General features: G+C 46.3%; 1 protein-coding gene and 1 long non-coding RNA gene across 10 annotated transcripts in view; both read left to right on the top strand.

The window, feature by feature from the left end:
* The window catches only part of LOC308480672, a 124,356-nt gene that overhangs the window by 93,356 nt on the left and 17,091 nt on the right, over nucleotides 1–13,909 (top strand). The gene's annotated exons all lie outside the window — the stretch shown is intronic.
* The window catches only part of RGS8 (regulator of G protein signaling 8), an 84,596-nt gene that overhangs the window by 53,596 nt on the left and 17,091 nt on the right, over nucleotides 1–13,909 (top strand). For 3 of the 9 annotated variants that reach the window (XM_081012299.1, XM_081012298.1, XM_081012300.1), the window contains exons 2-3: nucleotides 5,557–5,615; nucleotides 13,806–13,907. In XM_081012299.1, coding sequence (XP_080868425.1) covers nucleotides 5,557–5,615; nucleotides 13,806–13,907 — 161 coding nt within the window. Of the gene's footprint in view, nucleotides 1–887; nucleotides 1,238–4,980; nucleotides 5,327–5,556; nucleotides 5,616–13,777; nucleotides 13,908–13,909 lie in introns of those variants that run through there. The other 6 variants (XM_081012302.1, XM_081012303.1, XM_081012304.1 and 3 more) reach the window with 6 other exon arrangements.

The raw sequence follows: 13,909 nt of genomic DNA, 5'->3' as shown, positions 1-13,909 counted from the left end.
TCTTTAAGCAGAGGCTTGACAACCATATGTCAGGAGTGCTCTGATGGTGTTTCCTGCTTGGCAGGGGGTTGGACTCGATGGCCCTTGTGGTCTCTTCCAACTCTATGATTCTATGATTCTATGAACCCAACATCAAGGGACCTACCAATCGGGTGGCTGACCAATTTTACCCACCCACAACACAGGGGATTGGTCTCCAGGTCTCACCGCAACATGTGCCCTCTTTGAGGGAGGACACGATTTAATGTTTCAAACTTCTGAGCAAATTAGGAATGTGTAAACAGCTGCAGCCTCCTAGTGCTGTGGTGAATTCTGGATGGATCAGCTACATAGGCATCACCTGCCTCCCCGGCACCCCCTGCCTCAGCTGCTTTGGGAGTCCCCCTCACCCAAATGCACAAAACAAGATTTCAGAAGGCACTATCAATTCAGCTCATGAGAAAGATCAATGCTTTTCCCCCATCCACATGAAAAGTCAGGCAGGAAGGGGCTTTGGAGGGAGGCATTATTGCTTCGGCGGACCCCTCCCCATCTCCCCAAATCCCTTTCCTCTCTAGTAATCTAGTTCAGTTCATTTTAAGCCACAGAGAGAGCCAAGCTGCAGGATCAGATTCAGACCTCTCTGCATCTCTCTCAAAGCAGGAGCCAAAGAGAAAATGGCCACTACACATACACAGGTGGGGGCAGCTCAGTGACACTTCAGGTTCCCAAACAAAACTGGCAGTGAAAGGAAGGGCAGCAATGCAAAGAAACTGGGCAGGGACCTAAGAGGTTTAGATGCAGAGCAGACCCTCCTTGTCCCGTGTGATGCTGCTGAGCAGTTTGCAAGAGCATGCAAATGAGAACCCAAAGTAGATTGCTGCTTCTCTCTTTCCCTGGCCAGGAGATGGAAGGAGCAATGGATGAAAAGGTGGGAAAAGATTTTGGGTTTTTTGTGGTGGGGAAAAACTTGCAATTGGGAATTTGGGATTCTGCGTGACAAATAGAGAAGCCGTGATGGCTTAAGGGTTTGTGTGAGGGTCTCCACATTTTCATTGCAATGGGAGACTATGTTGTGGGCAGGTTAGAGGACGTGGTGTTGAAGAAAGTGCTATTCCACAGTTTCCAGTACATATTTCTGCTGCTTTTCTTATCAAACAAGACAGTCCTCCTGAAGGTTATTTGGGGGAAGCAGAGATAGATGACTCTGGCCCTTCTTCCACACAATCTGTTGGCTGAGAATTCCTCATGGAAAATAGTAAGAGTTTGGAGGCACCTTTGGCCACACTCTGAAAAATTATGCTGTTGGGCTTATACCAGTTGTATTTACTTGTTGTAATTTTGTTTGTTTTCATCCTTGGACGCGGCCAATAAAAAAAAAAGGTTATAGGGCAGCCAGTTTACAAAGTGTATATACATATAAACAAAGGCAAATAAACAAGAAGAATTGGCACAGAGAGCCAATGTGAAGTAGCGGAGAACCAGGAGATTATGAGGGAAAGGGGACCCCTGTGCTTAGCTAAAACACCATCACGGCAAGGACTTCATGACAATAAACACTGAAGGAATGACGGCAAGGAGCAAGGATGTGCTGGTGTTTTTCTGCACTAGAGAAATAAAAGGTGACTAGACGCGGGTGGCGCTGGGATGCGGGTGGCGCTGTGGGTTAAAACACAGAGCCTAGGACTTGCCGATCAGAAGGTCGGCGGTTCGAATCCCCGCGACGGGGTGAGCTCCCGTTGCTCGGTCCCTGCTCCTGCCAACCTAGCATTTCAAAAGCACGTCAAAGTGCAAGTAGATAAATAGGTACCACTCTGGTGGGAAGGTAAACGGTGTTTCCGTGTGCTGCTCTGGTTCGCCAGAAGCAGCTTAGTCATGCTGGCCACATGACCCAGAAGCTGTACGCCTGCTCCCTCGGCCAATAAAGCGAGATGAGCGCCGCAACCCCAGAGTCGGCCACGACTGGACCTAATGGTCAGGGGTCCCTTTACTTTTACTAGCAGATAGAATTCCACAAAAACTGGCCAGAATAATCCCTCATTAGGAGACTCTCTGACACAGCAGCATCTGGCTTCCCCACGTTGACTATTTAATTTGACAACATTGGCTGCTTAATGCTCATTCATTACATAGCCTCAAACATTTCTCCGATGAAAATAGGGACATCCTAAGAAAAAGTGGGACATTCCGGGATCAAATCAGAAACCTGGACGGCACCTCTAAATCAGGGATGTCCCTGAAAAATAGGGACACGTGGGGGGTCTGAGCCAATGTCATCTCCCTGAAAACAAATCAGAATGAATGCTCAGTAAAGAAGTCATCTGAAAGCAGCCTACGGAGTCTGGTGCATGGACAGAACCGGCCTGCCACATCTCCGTCCCCTGCTTTGAAAGAGGATATACAAAGAGCTATCAGGCTTTCCCAGGCTTCAGCTTCACTTAGTGTATATATGGCCAGGAACGCTGTAAGCTGCCAAACTGAGAAATATTGAATCCTTTCCCTCCAATAATGTTGGGTTACTGCTGCAAAAACAGCTGCTTAAGGCTGTGACAAACAGAGCAACTTGACAATAGCTATTTTACTAGAGGCAAAGAAGGTTATGATGATGTCTTTTGGCAGACCCGGCGTCTGCTGGATTGACTACATGACACAAGTGATTCAATGCCCTTCATCAGTTATAAATGGGAAAAGCAAAGCTAAGGCTCTTACATCAGCTAGGATGGAGAAAGCAGATTGAAAACAAAAATTGGTGCTACAAGGGATGTGAAAGAAGCAATTGCTTTAAGCTGCAGCAGAAGCCCCTTTAACTTGGGGTGAGGACAAAATTGTACCAGCAGGGCACCAAAGGTTTTTGGATACTACCTTTTCACCGACCTTACAGCTCATAGTTTCTTTTTCCAGTTCTTGGGCTAACAAACTGGTTCTGCAGTCTTGAATGGGTTATCTAAACAACTTGTTTGTAAAGAAATAGAGAAACACGATAAACCAGGAATTCTGCTATGATTTACCGCACTCTTTCGGAGCTAGCTTCATGGATATCAAAGAAGGGTTTTTTAGTGCATTCAGTCACAATAATTAATATGTGGATGCAAATCATAGCAGCAGAGACCGAGGCTCTTTCAAATGACCTGTTTATTTAGTATTCATCCAGATTTGTTTGCACCAAATTTGCATGAAGTTAAATAGTATTGCTGTTTATTAAGCGTTCATTCTGATTTGCATATGCAGTTTATATTAACCTACACCAGTGCATTTTGCCTTCACTTTTCTTATCACAAAAATATGTGGTGATTTTTTTCTGTTTTGGAAGTGGATTTGCACCCCATTAACATTTCAGGTGGGGAAATCAGGGCACCCCCCCATCCCACTGACCCTGTTGCTCGCCTGCCTGCCCCCTCCCTGCCACTGTCCCCTCCCTTGCCCCCTTTCATCTTTCTCCGTGGCCTCCTCCTCCGCAGCCTCAGGAGAGGCGACACCAGCCTGCATAGCCTCCACTGCCTCTGTTCTTCCGGAAGCTTCTGGAAGTACTGCCAAGGAAGTAGGAAGGAGTGTGCATGGGGTCTTCCATCTTTTGGTCCTGTGCTCTTGTGTGAGCCATTTGGCCCATGCCACAACAGTGGTGCAGGTGGGGGGTTCAGGAGGGGCAGATCACCCTGGGAAGCACTGGGCTTGCAGGGCAGCTGAGCCACCATGTTCCTCCCGGGCACCCCCTCAAGAGACTTACAACTTGGGAACACTGGTCATTTCCCAAACATGGGCATCCAGCTGTATTTGCACTATAATTCCCATAATTCCTGAGGACTGGTCCTACTAGTTGGAGATGATGGGAAGTGGGGAACTTTGGAAGCAACTTGGAAGGGGAATTTTTAAAGGTCTAAGAGGCTATATTTCCACACTTTACTTTGCTGCATTGTTCATGATTTTAAGTTTCTGCTGTGGTTCTCTCACCAATGAGTTCTTGCCTCAAACCTGGATCTTTCCATCCAGGGAATTCTCCGTCTATTATTATACCTAGTATTTTCTTCTTTAACCAAAATACAAACCAATAAACCAACAGTATGTCCAAAAAACACTGTTCATTGGACAGTTTAAAATTTATTTGTCATGTAGACAGGTGGCAGAGAAAGTCAGAGGAATAAACGGGTTACAGACAGATGTAAGGAAGCTGTGGGCCAGCTAGGGAAAGCCTAAAAGTAAACTATTACCCAGGCCTGACCTAGTGAGGGTATGTATAACTAGGTCTTGTCAGGCTGAAGCAATGGCCTGCCTGGGGGTGGAACCATTCTGAAGCCAATAGTACCCGTATGGTCCTTCACTGGGCAACCTTGAATGGCTTCATAAGAGCCAGAAGATCTCGGTCAAGCTGTGGCTGACCCTGATGTTTGGCAAGGTGTCAATACAGGAATCCCGGATGTTTGCCTTTGCCTGATCAAGTATCCTCCTGCTTGCTGCACTCCCAATCCTGGCAACAGTTCTGGCTTTAGAAATTAACCCCAGGGACCCTGGCCAAGAGGACATCTGCTGCAGGGCTGGCCCTGAGTGTGACTATCCTTGGACCCAAGTTCCCCACTCATTTATCACCCAATAAATATGTGACCACCAAGTTGAGACGGTGAGAAGCCCCAGGTGACTTCTGTTGGGCATGGGCTACAGCTGGGGAAATCCCTTCATTGCACAGGGCGGCATGTGATGGCCTTCAAAGCTCCTTCCACCTCTAGGGGAAAAGAGCGTGAGGGGAAGTGAGACAGAGGTGTGCCTGAACTGGCAGGAGATCTGGACCGATGATGGGTGTCAGGTGAGAGGAAGCATAAGAAAGTGTGAGATCACACCCAGGCTGATGAACTGAGGGGGAACTCACACATTTCTATTTAGTTGACTCTGAATCACATTTTTTATTTTTAAAAAATGGCTGTGTATTTATCACACGAGTGCTCCCAATAAGAAACCCGCCTTGCTGTTTAATAGATGCAATTTGACTTCACTGGCACTGGCGCTCTTTAATGAAACTCGCTGATGTTATTTTCCTCAACCCCACTCCACCAGCTGCCTTGCACAGAAACCTCCATGGATTTACCATCCTATCCTAAACCCACCAAGGACTTATTTAAATACTTATTTAAATACAGGCTAGTGCTTTGTTCTAACTGCTGAAGCAAGGACCAAATGGATGTTTACGGGGGGGACCGGACTCCCATCTGAATCCTCCCAGCAAACGTTTTATCAGACATTTACTGCGTACCCTGAGTGGTGGATTACTTTAATTTAGTAGAAGCAAAGGGATTTGAATGCCATCAGGTTAACAAGGAGGAGCGGGATGAAGGAGGATGCTTCGAAATGCTCCGATCAGGTGGGCACTTCTCAAATCCTACCAATGGAAATGTTGTGAGCAGCTCTGCAGTGCTAGCCAAACCTCAAGCCTGCTCAGTTAGGCTGCTTTAGTGTTTACTGGATGTGATATGCAGAGAGGTTTCAGCAGAACCGTTGCTTAGGGAAATAGGGGGAGGGGGAGGCAGGGAGGTGTGTCGCTGTCTGTGGGTTTTGCTCCCAGCTTAAGAGATTGCTCTCTTCTCTCCATAGAGCCTCTCTGACCACACAATTGGCAAAGACCTCCAGAGCACGAGGACAGGGCAAAGGCAGTGAGTATCTTTGCTTGGTCTCTAGGGTTGTCTGTCTGGGTGCACGATCCATGTTGAATGTGTCTGCTCTCTCCTGAATGTTTGTATTTGATGGGCATTCTTACTGTCATTCCCCCCTTCACCACCTTTTTTAGACAGACATTTCTGTTCTTCCGTTTTGTCCTTTGCTGTTGTTTCCCCCATAGTTTCCCCCATCCAAATATATTAAATGATGCCTTTGGTGATGGTGCAATAACCTCTTCTCCAAGTTGGGTGTCACATAATGGGGAGACTTCCCCCACCCCTTCCCCCATCCGAGACCTCAACATCTGCGCCTGGCTGCACTTGAAAGAGTTGCCTTTGCACCTGCTCCCTTTATTGCAAAGGGAAAAGGAGATTCCTTCGCAGGGGAAAGCAAATGCCTAATAGATGGGACCACCCAGGTGGTTTTCCCTACAAAATAAACAACCTCTTTTTATAAAACAACAACAACCACCCTTTGTGCCATCCCTGTTGTTGTTAAGAATAGCGGTGGAATGGGACAGATGGGAGACTTTGCCGCAAATGCTTTTGCCTGTTACTGTGAAATCATGAATAGACTAAAACCCTTTGGAATCCAGGAGGAGGGGAAGGAATTTAAAACAAACCCTGGAGCTGTTTCACCTGTGCCCTGATGGACAGGAGGTGCCTTGGCAGATAGGATGGAGACAGACTGTGGAGGGGAGTGGGCCAGATGCACCCAAAATGAGGTCAGATAACACCAGGACAAAACTTTGGTGCGCTTGCAGGTTTATGGTTGTCTGAAAGCTGCTGTATTCTCCGCCCACCACCCTGTCCCAAGATTTTGCAGCACAGGGAAGGTCAAATTATTGGTCTGCCACAGAGGCCTGTGCATGCGCAAAGACAGGGAGGAAGAGAGGACCCAGTTTCTCACATGGGCAGCTCTAGCCAGGGGAATCCAGGGAAAGCATGCATCCTCACGTGCTGCAGCCTCATGTGGCAATGGGGTGGGCGGGCTGAGAGTGCGCTAATGAGGAAATTCAAAAGGGCTTAGGGAATTACAGGGGTTGATTTCAGCAAAAATACAGCACAAGGCAGACGGTTGGGATAAGGATTAAAATGAATGCACTTGCTGGCATTTAATGCAATCCCTCCTCCATTAGTTAGAAGAGAAGAGGCTGTGTGTGTGTGTGTGTGTGTGTACATAATCAGATTTTTAAGTGCATGCTGGGATTGGTCCCTGCTTACCTACTTTGGATTTCTGAAGACCTTCAGGCCCATCTCCTTGCCTCTGCACTGTCAGTCTTTTCTATCTGCTTTATGTTTATCCTTCCTGCTGAAGCACAAAAGGAGAGTTGTTTTGCAGATGATTCCACTTGTGCAGTGCCAAGTAAGATCTACCTAATAACTGCATCCATTTTCCCAGTCTCTATTAGTTTCCATGGGGTGTTAGGGGAGGGATAGTACCTCTGGTGGGGTGCATGACATGCTCCTTCTGGGGTAATTTGTCCACCTTTGATTCTCACTCTGCACTCACCTCTCACCTGTGGCTCCTAGAAGCTGTCAGCAGGTGACAGTAGCCACAGGTGAGGGTAGCCAATGGGTCTCAAACCCTCAGTGAATTAAGGACTTCTCCTGCATCCGAAGACAGGATCTGGCGGATTGAGTGGACAAGACCAAGAGTGGGTCCAATGGCCAAGAAGGAGGTTTCTGCAGGTGCTGTAGAAGGAAGTGAGGGCCAGATGGGGCCTGTCAACCTGCAAAGGCAGCCCCTCTAGAAGGACAATTCTGATCCGAAACCTCCACTGCCTTGCCATGCAAAACAATGTGGGAGGTTTGGAGGAAGGCAACTTGAGAATGGGCCTTTTCAGTGTTGGCCCCATGCTTATGGAATGCTCTCCCCAGGGAGGCACAACCAGCACCACCTTTATCCAGTTTTGGGCACAAGGCCTTGGCTTTTGGGCCTTTATTTGAAAGGTGGCATTGTGGCATCTTTTAATGCAGTGAGACATGCAATCCTGCCTTTTATTTGTCTAGTTGTGTTTTTAGGTTTTCACTGTTATTATTAACTGGTTGTAATGTCTCTTTGGGTTATTTTGTAAGAAAAGCAGCTAACAAATATCATTCATTCATACACAGGTGTCCCACTCCATTTGCTCCATGTTCCTCTGCCAGTATCAACCCTTAGCATTTAAGTCACACATTTCAAGGCTACACAGTGCTTTGTATACATCATTCCAAAGGTCCTAAGGACACCAGCCCTGTAAGATGGGCGGATATTACATCCATGTTATGAAATGCAAAGGCTGAGAGAAGAGCGACTTGCCTAAGGCCACTGAAAGAGTTTGCGGCAGAGATGACACCTGAGCCGGTGTCTTCCTGTTTCTTACTCTTGGCCCTTAACATCACCTCTCCTTTCCATTAACCCCCAAACTGCAGATAGGAGGCTGAGGCAGAGAGATAGACAAGGCTTATTTATGACCACAGATGCAGTTGCCTTCAGAATGTGGGCTCCTCTTTAACTCCAACCTGTAGCATGAACCTAACTCTTAATTGGGTTTTTTTGGTCCATGGGACTTCAGGTCTCATCAACGCTGATCATGCTGGCTGGGGCTGATAGGAATTGGAGCCCAGTAACATGTGGAGCAGATTTCCAATCCCTGACAGGTGCCCAATGTTCTCCTCTTGAGCACTTTGGTGCAAACAGGGGTGGGCCTTGGTAATCTTTGGTAATACAGTGGTACCTTGGGTTACATACGCTTCAGGTTACATACGCTTCAGGTTACAGACTCCGCTAACCCAGAAATAGTGCTTCAGGTTAAGAACTTTGCTTCAGGATGAGAACAGAAATCGTGCTCCGGTGGCGCAGCAGCAGCAGCAGCAGCAGGCCCCATTAGCTAAAGTGGTGCTTCAGGTTAAGAACAGTTTCAGGTTAAGAACGGACCTCTGGAACGAATTAAGTACTTAACACGAGGTACCACTGTATAGTGCCTGGAGCAAGGCCAACATTTGGCGTCTCCAAACGGATCTTCTCAGTTTTGTACCCTCTCAGCTCAGTGCCCTGTGTGGGGCAACCACCCACAGGGCTTTAAATTGAAGGAGGTGAAAATCTGTGCTTGATAAAATTCTCACTTCCACACAAATATAAAACATTAAGGTGCTCTGTGCTAGGTGTCTGGCCGAGACTCTCCTCCTTGCAACTCTCTCGTTTTCTTATGTAGAGAAGTGTGGTGCTGCACTAAGAAGTTTGCGTGAGGCAAGATTTGAATTGGAAACTTCCAGCCTCGTTCTCTTAAGACAAAACAAGATGCTACAGGGGAGCTGAAGTGTAGGTGGTTCCCATGAAGCAAAACACAGTGATAACAGCAAGAACCTTTATTGAACTAACCAGTGCTTTTTTCCTAAAAAAAATATATGTTTAGGGGTACTCTCATTTTGACTCAAGAAAATCACGATTTTATAGTTCAAATCAGGGAAAATAAATACAGTAAATGGACAAAAGTACAAAGATTCACAAAATGTTTAGGGGTGTGCGTACCTCTGCATCCCCCCCAGAAAAAAAGCACTGGAACTAACAGAACTGGACAACAGGGGTAAAGCAGCTGGGCCACTCCCACTCTCAACGTGATTGGCTGTCTAAACTTCCAAGCTGCGAATCATAACTCAGAGTTTAAGGGCCAATGGCAGTGACCCAAATACTGAAATATTCAGTGATTGGATATCATGTATTGAATCAGAACACAAGGGCTCATAATCCTTATTCAAGATCAGGCAAACAAAGACCACTGAATACGTAAAAGGAGGCGTGTTGTAAAAGTCATATGTGAACTGAAGGGGAGTATTTTCAGGGGCGAACTGGCAGGTGGTCTCTATTTAGCATTGGCCTGCTACTCTTGCTCCACTCTCTTTCCCCTTGAACTTGTGAGTGTTCTGCATCAAGGCCCCAGGAGGTGGGGGACTTGCTGGCAGATTCCTCACTGCATGCATGTGAACAACTGAGGCTGTTAAAGGACCTGAATCCATTCATGTGGCATCAAGTCCTCCTGTTATTTCATTCTCAGGCCAGTTCAAATGCCAGCCAGCTTCTCCATGTTCCTGCCCAGCAACCTCACCTTGATGTGAAGGAGTAGCAAGGGCATAGAATCATAGAATTGTGGAGATGGGAGGGACCTTGAGGGCCATCTAGTCCAACCTCCTGGAGGGGCTGAAACCTGCAACCTTGGTGTTATCAGTACCATGCTCTAACCAACTCCTTATCCAGTTCAGTCCTGAGCTGAGACTGCCTTGCTTGCTGAACAACATTGCACTGCAACCCCTCAGCGTCTCCTCCATGGGCCACCCAGGGGCATGGGCGTAGCCGGGGGGGGCAGGAAGGCGCAGCTGCCCCCTAAATCAATAAAAATACATAGCAAACTGAGGTTCTGCCCTCCCCTAGCAAAAGGCCTGCCCCTCCTAACAATAATCCTGGCTTCACCCATGCTCAGGGGAAGGGATAACAGCTTGCTAGGCTTCTTACCAATTCTGTGTTCTGAAAAGCTACAAGGAAGGTCAGCTGTTGCTTCCAGGAGGTGAGAGAGTTTGCTGTGTTGAGGACAGTTGCCCTCCTTTTGCAAAAAAACACTACAATTTGCAGTATCAGAACCCAGCATGGTTTCTCTTTTTCCCCTGAAGTATTGCCTCCTGGAAACTGTGTTTGCCACTCTCACAAGTCAGTTGGGGAAGGAATTAACAAACGGAGATGGCCTGCGGTGCAACACTTCGGATGCCACAAAGAAATAACCTCTCTTGAAAGTTTCTCCCCCCAGCCAGAGAGAGATCTGATCTATCTTCTCATTGATGTGCCACCTTACTACTTTTTAAAGAATATGACCAGCACCACCCCATTCTGCCACCTTTGGGCTCTACCATTTTATGCTGCTGGTAAAATGGGATAGCCTTATTTCCAGATAATTCTGAACGGAAGCATGTCAAGCTCATCTCCCCCTGCTTTGTCCTCCCTCCCCCCTTTGGCTCCCCACGTTTTCCCTGCCTTTCCCCCATCTTGGCCATTGCCAGCCATGCTCCTTCCACCATAAGGTCCCACACAAGCTCTGTTTTGTCGCAGTCTCCCTGTCTGCTGTGCATCGTCACTGCCTTTCTCTCAGACACCCGAGGAGTTTAAGCAGCACTGCAGAGATACATGTCATGTGCCTCAACTGAGAGAGATCTGTGAGATTTTCACAGTGCTTGCTAGAATGGGCCTTGTGAGGAAGGGCGGTGGTTGAGGAGCTCTGGGCAGAAGATACCCAAAGCATCTCCAATTGTGAAACAAGCCCAGGTGTGGAGAAAAACTACCAGGTCCTCATAACATAAGCTGGCCATTTGTACTCATTGTGCTTGCATGACTGTACCTTGGTGCCAGTTGGCCTTTTGGCCACAGGTGTCTTATTTGTATTAGGGAACCTTGCAGCGTTTCTTCTTATAAAGGAGGGGTAATGGCTAAAGTTCCAGACCATGACTGGGAAGGGAGACACAGGTTCAAATCCTGTCTTGGCCATGAAGTCTGCTGTGTAGTTACCATCTCTCAGCCTAGCCTCCCTCCCAGGGTTGTTGTGGGGATACCACGTAGGGGGAACTCTGTATGCTACTTTCTTGCTAAAGGGAACAGGATGCATTAAGCCGGCAACAATTATTCAGCTTACCTGCCTACTTGGCTAGCAATGGCTCTCATTACTTTCATGATTGCCACTAAATGTCTGTGTTATTTTGCAGGACGCTATGAATTCACATGAAAGGGTCAGACCGAGTATACTGATATGCAGAAAAGGACTGCACACTTTAATCAGTGGTTAATCAGCAGATTAATCCACTGAAGGTTTGGCTGACTGGAAATACAGTTTCCATTGGGAAAGGCAGGTTTTAGTTTGTGGCGACTGGAATTAAGGATTTTTTTTATTTATTTTGGGAGGCTGTTATTTCAGTAGTAGGGAACGGAAATAACAATGGAACGCCTGCTGTCAAGAATCGGTAGTGTTTGTTTGAGTATTAGTTATTTTATCCCCTACATGTTGTATACTCTACACATTGCTAATATGCAAATATATTTTAATGTTGTTAATTAAAAGGCAAATAACAAACATTCTTTTTCTGAATCTTTAAAATTATATACTCAAAAGAAATGAGCACACAGCAATATCAAACTAAAGTAGTATAGGATCAATATAGCCATCTGCGTATGACAGCAAAATATTGAATAACCTAGACGATTTGTTGGGAAGTACAGAGAGGTCAGTTGGGTTAGACAGCAAATTGAAAACTACCATTTTGATTTGTTACTGGTTTGTGCACTGTTAGTTCAGTAAACTAAATATTATTCAATTAGTTAAGAACTCTAAAAATATGCTTTTGTGGCTGATGAGAAACAAATTCTTTTTAATTACTATTTCAAAATTCTTTAGTGGGAAAGTGGGCTCAGATTGCATTGCTCATTCACTTGGGTCACATATTGTAAAACACAGGTGTTTCTTTCCCTCCATCATAGGCTAGGGTGTGCTAAAGCGTCACCTGTTTTTCAACTGGAGCTAAATGCTCTGGGGCAGGCTGCACGGTGCCAAGCAGATAATCATTTTAATCAGCTAACATTTAGATTTGCTCTAAAATTACATTTAAAATGTTCAATAAATAGAAATCATGCAAGAGTGTTTATAACAGAAGGGAGAAGTGGGCACAGTGAAATTATCTTGGAGACAGTGCCAAAGCTTTCTGCAGAGGCCTCCCATATGGCACCGAGAAAGGTTATTTTATATTTAACTGTGCAGTCATGAAAAGCTCTTGCAGGCTGTTTCACAGTGAAGTTAACAGAAGCAAATTCCTCTGAGGCTCAGGGGAGGGTTAAGAGTGCAAGGTGAATTTCCATTAAGATTTTGGAGTTTGAGAATCAGTATGGCGTTAGTGCAGTGGCTTTCAAGCTGTTTTCTTAGCGAGCCCTTAGAAAGGAATGAGGACTTACTGGCCAAGATGATTCTCCTTCTTGACTGTGTTTATTTACATGAAGCTTTCCCACAGTGACCCTGTGCCCAAAGCAGCTGACAACCAACGCCCACTTGTTGTAGATACAAATGGATCTTCTCAATTTTGTACCCCCTTGGCTCAGCGCCCTGGGCAGGGGAACTGCCTGCACACCCCAAATCCAGCGGTGCTATAGGTAAATGGGCAAGTGCGTGTTTTATAAACATGCACACATCCAGTTTGGCTTTCAGTAGAAAACTGGAGCTTGCCTCTACATTCACAGGCATGAAATGACCTAATGGTTGTACATCCAGTAAACTTTTGCAATAATAAACTTCAAAAGGCCTGTACTAAAAAATAAAATAAAAAAGCAAAATTGTTTATTCATCATCTTTACAAAAGGGAGATCACTCCTATAGTCTTGGAAAGTTAAAAAAAAGTCAGTTTTAATAAGTTCTAATTAGCTCTTAATTTGTTGAAAATAGGCATAAATGCAAATTAGCTCTCTATTTTCTGGTATTCTGTGTTGAACTGTGCCCCCTTCAAGGTCATCTCTGGAATCGCAAAGATTAGAGAGGCGTGCATTCAGTCTGAAATTCCTTTGACCTTATTTTTGTTATGATGCTCAAGGGATTCCCAGCATAGTGCCTGTGGGCACCAGCACATTCGCTAGCATGTCCTCTGGTGCCTGTGAAAGGGCTCAGTAAATATCCCCTCCAAAATCCACCATGCATGAGAGGCTGTTCACTTTTCCTCTTTGCACTGGCTCCACCTTCCTGACAATGAAGACCCCTCCTAAACAGGCCCACATTTCAGGTCGGATGCCTACTCTCTCATCTGTTCTGAACAGAGGAAAGGTGCAAATGGCTTCTCTCTGTGAGCAAATGTGGTGGAAGTGATGTAGGTGCCTGCATCACTTTGTGGCCCTATCTTTCCCCGCTCTCTGCACTTTTGTGGCAGCCACTCTGCCTTTCTCCTACGGTTGCCATTTTGTGACTGGCGCTCATGGAAGTCTCTTGAAGTTCCAAATGTGCCCCATGGCCCCCAAAGGTTGGAGACCCCTCCATTGCACCACCCTGGCTCTCTGGGTAGCATCTTGCTGGCCAAAGCTTGAAAGAGGATGTTGAGTCAGGTGGACCCAGGGTCTGATCCTGCTGGGTTGCTAATTGTTATCCCTTCTCCTTTTCTCCCATTTGCTCCCCTGCCTTGTATGACTGACTGCAGAAACAGAGGGATGAGGACTCGCCTAGGATGTCTGTCTCACAAATCAGACTCGTGCAGCGACTTCACGGCTATCCTTCCAGACAAACCCAACCGGGCTTTAAAGT

Source organism: Podarcis pityusensis, assembly GCF_964106645.2.
Source record: "Podarcis pityusensis genome assembly, chromosome: 6".
Lineage (NCBI taxonomy): Eukaryota > Metazoa > Chordata > Lepidosauria > Squamata > Lacertidae > Podarcis > Podarcis pityusensis.
The sequence above is the reverse complement of the archived record's forward strand: the minus strand, read 5'-3'. Positions and strand labels throughout refer to the sequence as shown.